General features: G+C 41.3%; 1 protein-coding gene across 2 annotated transcripts in view; it reads left to right on the forward strand.

The window, feature by feature from the left end:
* The window catches only part of trim3b (tripartite motif containing 3b), a 31,270-nt gene extending 22,782 nt beyond the window's left edge, over positions 1–8,488 (forward strand). The window contains exons 3-17 of one of the 2 annotated variants that reach the window (XM_079566940.1): positions 742–871; positions 1,248–1,358; positions 1,522–1,673; positions 2,100–2,280; positions 2,353–2,454; positions 2,542–2,640; positions 2,709–2,861; positions 2,943–3,321; positions 4,432–4,535; positions 4,624–4,791; positions 4,868–5,036; positions 6,248–6,289; positions 7,105–7,175; positions 7,661–7,801; positions 8,200–8,488. In XM_079566940.1, the coding sequence (XP_079423066.1) occupies positions 742–871; positions 1,248–1,358; positions 1,522–1,673; positions 2,100–2,280; positions 2,353–2,454; positions 2,542–2,640; positions 2,709–2,861; positions 2,943–3,321; positions 4,432–4,535; positions 4,624–4,791; positions 4,868–5,036; positions 6,248–6,289; positions 7,105–7,175; positions 7,661–7,801; positions 8,200–8,352 (2,155 nt within the window). In that variant the 3' untranslated portion in view covers positions 8,353–8,488. The remainder of the gene's footprint in view (positions 1–741; positions 872–1,247; positions 1,359–1,521; positions 1,674–2,099; positions 2,281–2,352; positions 2,455–2,541; positions 2,641–2,708; positions 2,862–2,942; positions 3,322–4,431; positions 4,536–4,623; positions 4,792–4,867; positions 5,037–6,247; positions 6,290–7,104; positions 7,176–7,660; positions 7,802–8,199) is intronic. The other variant, XM_079566941.1, reaches the window with a different exon arrangement.
* The last annotated feature ends 320 nt before the right edge of the window (positions 8,489–8,808 follow it).

Below are 8,808 nucleotides of genomic sequence, written 5' to 3' on the forward strand. Positions count from 1 at the left end.
TTGAAATGCATTAGATGAATTCATTTGCATATTATGATAATGTCGTGTGGCTAGATGATTACACTTTTTTTTTCAGGAAACATTCATTGAAAGAGCCCAGCTTTTTCCAACACAAACCTGTATAACCGTATTATACAATAGCTGGACATTAGTATTCAGCTTGAGTCGGCCACAGACGGCCTCAGGGACAGACGGACAGAGCTATCCTTCGTCGTGACCTCCTCGCGATTGCCTTTTCGTTCGCTGGACAGAGAAGAGTTTCAGATCAAACTTTATGTGAGGTGGCAGCGTCCGGGCTATGGGCCAAGGAGTGCAGGCTGATCTACATACTGCAGCTGAATTTAGTGCTGACTCTGCTGTTAGCATCGACTTGAAGGTGTCTTGTCCGTGTAGCGATGTGCCACAACTGTGTTAGATGTGGTGTTTAGGGGTGCACGAGTTTGGAGAAAATCCTAATTGCACTTGAAAGAAAACATGACAAAACAAAAGCAAGAATCACATGCATTTGGGAACTTGTTTGGAGAAATCACATACCTATACAGCAGTTATAGGTACCCACTTTTTAATCGCAGCGAAATAGACCAAGAAAAGTCCATCCGCTTTTTCCGCTTTCGAAAGAGAAAAAGTTACATTCTCCAGTGTACTTCCCCTCCCCGTTCTGCTGCATCTCTTCACAGATCAGTTCTTATTGGATTAATTTTCCTCATCTTTTATTCCTGTTTTCGTGTCATTTCTCTGCAGTTGCCTCCAGAACTACATTCCCCCAGAGTCCCTGACGCTCTCTTGTCCAGTTTGCCGCCAGACGTCGATTCTTCCTGAGAAAGGAGTCGGGGCTCTACAGAACAACTTCTTCATCACCAATCTCATGGAGGTCTGGCAATAAAGTCTCTATGTTGACCTAGATTTTAGCTTGTGGTTGAAGATGAAGTAAGATGTGTGTTATTTCAGAGCCCTCTTCGCCCGAGGGCAAGGCAGTGGTGGCATGTGGGTTGGAGTTGATGTGTGAAATAATTAGTAATTTGTACTTTATCTATTCCTGGCTTTTATCTGTTTTAGTCTTAATTTATACCTGGTTCAGTCTTGGTTTATGGTTTATAAGTATTTTTGCCTAGATAGACTATATACAAGTTTTTTTGTATTTATCCCAAAAGAAAACAGTCTAAAAGCAAAATTGTGATGTAAAAGAAAGACATCTCTCATTTCCCCACGGAGTCTGATGTCGTGTGTTTTGTGATGTGTTGGTGCAGGTTTTGCAGCGGGAGCCTGAGTGCTCCAGACCAGAGGCCTGCAGCGTGTTAGAGTCAGTGAGCGCTGCGGTGGCTGGGAAACCTCTCTGCTGCCCTAACCATGATGGAAAGGTACAGAGCATCAGTCATATCCATGAAGCATAATAATCTAATCTGTACTGACCTCTAGTCTTTAATATAAAAGTATTGCTGTTTATTGTACTGTATCGAGCCAGTACCTTTTGTTTGTCTGGCCAAGTGCTCACTTTGGAGTGTCCTCTGTCGCCCTCTGCAGGTGATGGAGTTTTACTGCGAGTCGTGTGACACGGCTATGTGTCGGGACTGCACTGAGGGCGAGCACAGAGAACATGTGACTGTTCCACTGCTGGATGTAGTTGAGCAGCACAAAGCAGCTCTGAAGACACAACTGGACACCATACACAGCAGGTACAGCAGAGGGTGGAGGAGAGGTCGCAGAGAATTAGGGCACTTGTTATCCCTGTGTGACATACTTGGAAAAGCTCTCACACTTTGCAAACTGTGAACATTTTGATTCATGTCTTTTTTTTGTATTTACTCCTCATGTCAATATTTAATAAGGGAAGCTGTTTATCCCTGTTAATTTACAAAATATAAACATGAATGCTCTGTCAATGAACCTGTGAAAACAAGCAATGCTACATCACCCTTTTCATGATGCCCTGATGTCTGTTTCATTCAATAAAGCGCTTAAATCTGCTAAATTATTATGAGACAAACCTCTGAAAATAAGCAACTGAAATAGCCAAGAAGCATAATATTGGGTTTATTGATTATACATGGTATTATCCCTTGATACTGAGTGTTACTATTCAGCACTGTGGTGTGTGACAGGCTCCCTCAGCTGACCGCAGCCATTGACCTGGTGACGGAGATTTCGCGGCAGCTCAATGAGAGGAAGAGCGAGGCGGTGACGGAGATTTCCAACACATTTGAGGAACTGGAGCGGGCACTGCATCAGCGCAAGACAGCGCTCATAACAGACCTGGAAAACATCTGCAGTGCCAAGCAGAAGGTCGGGTCGACACAAATACTGTATTTTGATGTTACAGAAGAGTCATGGTCTTATGAGTTTTGTTGCATACAGGTTTTGCAGGCCCAGCTGTCAGCTCTGTTACAGGGGAAGGAGCACATTCAGAGCAGCTGCAGTTTCACCGAGCAGGCCCTCAGCCACGGCAGTGCGACTGAGGTGAGGTTTAATACGATCACCTGTGGAAAAAATAATGTTTCAGTGTATGAGCAATGATAACAATTGGCTTTGGCTTTTCATTTGTAGGTGCTGTTAGTCCAAAAGCAGATGAGCGAGCGAGTGGTAGCGTTGGCCCGGCACGATTTTCCAGAGAGGCCGCATCAAAACGCACATCTGGACTGCCAGGTTTGACCAGTTTTACATCTACCTTTCTCATTGGAATTTTGCATATATATTAATATATTATTCAACAGGTGGAGACAGAGGGTCTGAGGCGATCTATCCAGAACTTGGGGGTCCTGATCACGACAGGTGCCGTGGCGCACACATCTGTGGCCACTGGAGAGGGGCTCCGGCACGCAGCCACAGGACAACACCAGACCATCACTGTGACCACAAAAGACAAAGTACCGTACTCTGTTTTAATGTTATTGCAGCCGCACAGACATAAATGTGGTGTGTCAAAATAGTGAACAATGATTTTGCAGGACGGGGAGCTGGTGCGGACAGGGAATGCTGTTTTAAAAGCTGAAATCGCCTCCTCAGACGGGACGCGCGCCGCAGAGACGGACATATCGGACAATAAAAACGGCACTTACGAGGTGGGGTACACGCTGAAACACGAGGGCGAGTACGTCTTCTCCCTGTCGTTGTACGGACAGTCAATTCGGGGCAGTCCCTTCAGGCTGCGGGCCATCAAACACTCAGACGTGCCCCAGTCCCCGGACGATGTGAAGAGGAGGGTGAAGTCTCCGAGCGGGACAGGAGGACACATACGGCAGAAGGCGGTGAGGAGACCGTCCAGTATGTACAGCACCACCAAGAAGAAGGAGAACCCCATTGAAGACGAGCTCATCTACAGAGTTGGTGAGTTAAAGTGGCACTAAAGACCGTCAGACTCTGGTGGGAAGCAAGTGGGGCGCAAAGTGCTAATGGCACATGCACCTGCTGCTGAGATTTTTTTTTCCAGGGTGGGAAAGACCAGTTGCTCCCTGATTGGCCAGTCACTGACATTAGCAGTCAGTGATAAGTGGATCTCCAACCATGATGTCACCTCCACAAGACAACGCCATCTTAAACTAATCCAAACTAACCGTATACCTGACCCTAATCCTAACCCTCCTAACGAACACTTGGCCCTAACCCTAAGGATAGGGGAGTTTACAAAAGGTGTATTTAAGGCATATGAATCTGACTAATCAGGGAGTCGATATGCAAATTTGGCCTTTCCCATTCTAGGAAGAAGAAGTAGAAGAATTCGTCATCTGCTGCTTTGTTTTTATTTATTTAGCAGACACAGGGAGAACATGCAAACTCCACACAGAAAGGCCCCGTCCTGGTGGGCTGCGCTACCGTGCCGTGAATGTAATACAGAAATGAATCGGGGAATGATCCGCTTATCAGATCGCCATGCGCTCATGCCATGGAGTCCTACTTTTACAGAAACTTCCACCAAGAGAAAATCCAAATGACATGAACTTTTTAGCCATGTGGGGGCAGTACACACACTGTTTTAGACCGTGTTGGACCATATAATATACTTGTTTACACTAAAATATACAGTTCATCAGCAGAAAAAAGTTGGTTTGGTCTTTCATTGCTCTTTAAGATAATATTCACAAGAGTTAGGGACAATCATTTCAATTACTGGTCGACTGACATTACTGTTGAGTCCTTGGGTAAAACAATCTGAACCAATACTACTACTGCACTTCTGTATCAAGCACTTTTTCGGTGTGACTTTCAATACTAGCACAGTAGGGTAGCAACACCACAATGATATCCTGAAGCAAACATGAGAGCTTTACCCTTTGAAACATTTCATTGATCCCCTAAGAGTTCCCACCGTTCAATCTGGGAACTCTTGGCAAACAAACTAATCTTTTCTCATATCAAATGGAACTGAAAAAACAAACAAATTGTTGACCAATGAAAAAATAAAAAATAGTCTTAAACGTGACATCACTCTTTTGTTAGGTTCCCGGGGCAGAGAAAAAGGAGAGTTCACCAATTTGCAGGGAATTTCTACCTCCAGCAATGGACGAGTGGTGGTCGCCGACAGCAACAACCAATGCATTCAGGTGAAACGACTACAACCACAGCACATCGACATACTGGTTTAAATTTACCCACAATGCCTCATGCTGGTACATGTTTGAATCCTTACAGATATTCTCCAACGACGGTCAGTTTAAGATGCGCTTTGGAGTCAGAGGTCGTTCCCCGGGGCAACTGCAGAGGCCGACGGGCGTAACAGTGGACTCGAATGGGGACATCGTGGTCGCGGACTATGACAATCGATGGGTCAGCATTTTCTCATCTGACGGGAAATTTAAGGTACGTTAAAAACAACAACAAAAACACACTGATTTATATAGAATTATAGAATATAGATTTATTTTTTTCTTCATAGAACAAAATAGGAGCAGGGAGACTCATGGGCCCTAAGGGTGTGGCTGTGGACAAGAACGGGCACATCATCACCGTTGACAACAAGGCGTGCTGCGTCTTCATCTTTCAGTCCAACGGGAAACTGGTCACCAAGTTCGGCGGCAGAGGGACGGCCGACAGACAGTTCGCAGGTTAGAGACGTACCACATAGTTCCTCTCCCCGTTTATTTATTTGGTTTACCAGGAATTCTGAACGTCTATAAAATAACAATGATATGTACAAGGTTGAACTGAGCACATTTCTCCAGTTTGGCTATACCCAAATCTAAAAGCCTCTTCAAAAAAACAAGACTTAAATGGTGAAAATGCAACAAAAATATGACAAAAATGTGACGAAAAAATTATAAAAATGTGACAATAATGTGACAAAAAAATATAAAAATGTGACGAAAAAGTGACAAAAATGTGACAAAAAGTGACAAAAAATATTTAAAAATGTGACAAAAAAGTGACAAAAAAATAAAATTAAAATGTGGCGAAAAGGTGACAAAAAAATAGAAAAAATGTGACGAAAATGTAACAAAAAAGTGACAAAAATATGACAAAAAGTGACAAAAAATTAACAAAAATATATACAAATGTGATGAAAATTTGACAAAAAAGTGACAAAAAAAGAAATTAAAAATGTAACAAAAGAAAATATATAAAAATGTGAAGAAAAAGTGACAAAATTTTACAAAAAAGTGACCAAAAAGAAAAAAAAAAGCGACAAAAAAGTGATACAAATTTTTTTGTTACACTGACTTATAGGCTCCAGTTGAGAAGTTTTTAGATTTAGGTAAAGCTATACTGGAGGAAATGTGCTTGGTTAAGGCGGGGAGTAAGCGGTTAAATGGATTGTTAATATGTCTCACTATTTTAGCTCAATACCATCATATAATCATCCACTGGTTACAGAAGTAAAATGTATGTTTTAATATTAACCCTTAAAAAACTGTTAAGAGTTCTTATTGAAATACAGATATTTTCAGTTTTAATCATAGACAAAGGTTTTTGAGCCGACGTCTGTCCCCTGTAGTTGTCCCTGTAATTTTGAACTCATATTTTCAAGTATTTGCTATTGCTCCCTGGTCAATTGTTCCTGAGTTTATTCAGTTGGAGGAGGATCCTGCTTATATGTATCTAACGTGGTCATTATCATTCAAAATGCTTAAGCTTGTGTTTTAGTCGTATAACTCGTCATTATGCTTATCTGTATTTATTTTGCCTTACCTTAGGTTCTCTCCATGTCTCGCTCTTTGTTTGCGTGTTCTGTATTTTTCTTCTTTGCTTCAGTTGAGTTTATTTCTGCTTAATTTCGTTTGTTCTTTCTGTTTCCTCCTTTTTTCCCCCCACAATTCAGAAAAACTTGGCCCAAACATAAATAAATCTGGCTCAAATTTCAGTAAGTACTTGGTGTGGCCTTGCTGACTCCACAGTGCAGTGCCCCGTGTCTAACCCTCAGTATCTCACCTTTAGGACAAATAAGAGAGATTTAAGAATAAGAATTGCTGATCAATAATTTGCTTAATGGATTGTAATAATCAATATTACAAGATTTGTGTCATGCGGTTTGTCTTTTTGTGAAAAATGAATGAATTCACTTCTCCAATTACTTTCCAGTAAGACTAACATTTGCATATTAAAAGTAGATCTGTATAAGTTTGTATTAGGACTGCACAATATATCGTCAAACTATTGTTATCGCAATATTGGGTGATACAATATCCATATCGCGGCCACAAAACATCGCAAAATCCCTGAGGTCCTTGATCTGATAGAGATTTACACATTGCTTTATTAACGCAGTCTATAACAAACATGCATTGTAACTTGTTTGAACGATTCATTCTTAATTTTCATCATTTTTCATCATTCCATTTTAACCTTGTTTTTGGTTATTTCTCATTTTTTGTGGTGCTTTTACACAATATTGATGAAACATATATCTGAAGTCTTCTAACAATATTCAAGACAGATATTGAATATCACATTTTTATCTCATATTGTGCAGCCCTAGTGTATATTATGATGTCACCAGTTCTATTCAAAGATGTAATTCCTTTGAAAATGAACAGATGATTGATTTTAACATGAAACTGAAGAAATTAAGTACAAATGAGTAACTGATCATAACGTCTGCCTCATTGGGGTTTCCTTATGTCATAAAAAGTAATGTGTTGTTAATGTTGTTGTTAATGTTTTGTTTTTCATTTCCAGGTCCACACTTTGTTGCCGTTAACAACAAGAATGAAATCATTGTGACAGATTTTCACAACCATTCTGTAAAGGTAAGATTCAAAGCTGTGTAGTATCTGTAGTAGTATGAGAGTAGTTGTGGTACTAGTAGCAGCAGCAGCAGCTCACCACCACCTAAATTGGCCTAGGTACGTACGCTTTTGTTCTCTCTGGGCTTATTATTCAAAGTACTAGTAGTGATAGAGCTGTGCTTATTATTTTGTCGGTTCTCAGTTGTACAGAAATTATCCATTGTAGAAAAGGTGTTTGAGTTGTCATTAAAGATTTACTCACTTTGCTCAAGTAAGAGTACAGATACTACTCGAGTAGAAGTAAAAAGTACAATGTGCCAAAAGTGCCATAGTGCTCTAAAAAGTGCAATTACGGTACTAAAAAGTTTCTGAGTACTACTTTCCTCGGACCACGGGCCTGGCCTGATCTAATTGGCGTGATTATCCACAGTATCGCGGTCTTCACCTCAGTGACTGAGGGAGATGGACTGTTGAGTCGACTCATGGCTCACTGTTCTCTGTTGCAGGTGTATAACGCAGATGGTGAGTTCTTGTTTAAGTTTGGGTCTCACGGTGAAGGAAACGGACAGTTCAACGCTCCCACTGGTGTCGCCGTCGACTCTAACGGAAATATTATTGTGGCTGACTGGGGCAACAGCAGAATACAGGTACACAGAGATTTAAGTATCTCAAAAATGTTGTTCATTAAAGGTGCATTATTCAACTTTTTATGCAAAAAAAAAAGTTGATATTTGTAGTGAGCCAGCGGCTGTATGAGTGGTTAACATGGGACCCTTACTTTCAATTACAGTGGTCTCTAGGACGCTCCTGGATCAATTGTTTGGAAGGTTTTCACTGCTGACGGACCCTTTCACCAGAAAACCTACAAAACAATTGATCCTGCAGCGTTGTAGAGAACACTGTGATGTGACCGTGCTGACCACTCATACAGCCGCTGGCTCACTACAAGCTAAAACACGCACAAATAGCACTTTTTTTTTCACATAAAAAGTTGCATAATGCATCTTTAATGTATTAAGGTATACTTTTTATTTCTGTACTTCAGGTGTTCGACAGCACGGGCTCGTTCCTGTCCTACATCAACACTTCAGCTGACCCTCTGTACGGACCCCAGGGGCTGGCGCTGACCTCAGAGGGACACGTGGCTGTGGCCGACTCTGGGAACCACTGCTTCAAAGTTTACCGATACCTGCAGTAGAGACACAAGGCTGAGAGTCCGACACTGACAGATTCACTAATGTAGGAAAATCCAACAACAGCTCTGGTTAAATAAGAGACCAATGCTCATCATTCCTGAATTACACTTTTGTATTCCAGATTATGTAAAGTTCTTTTCCCCAAACAATGTTATTATTACCTTGTTTTATTATCTTCTATAGATACAGACGGCATCTCGTCATAGAAGGGGGCGTGGCTTCGCCGAGGGGGAAAATAGAATCTTTAGAGAAACACAATTTTAGACTCTTTTTAGCCATTTTCTGGTGGAATATGAACTTATTTACCACACATAAATAAAGTCAAGTGTAAATCGGACACATATGGATAATTTCTCACAGCAGATCGTTCAGTAGAAGTTAAAAAACGGCAGTTGTAGCTAGCGCTAGCTAACCATTAGCATTAGCCCGATGCTAACATGAAGCATCAAGTTAGCATT

Source organism: Gobius niger (genome assembly GCF_951799975.1).
Source record: "Gobius niger genome assembly, chromosome: 11".
Lineage (NCBI taxonomy): Eukaryota > Metazoa > Chordata > Actinopteri > Gobiiformes > Gobiidae > Gobius > Gobius niger.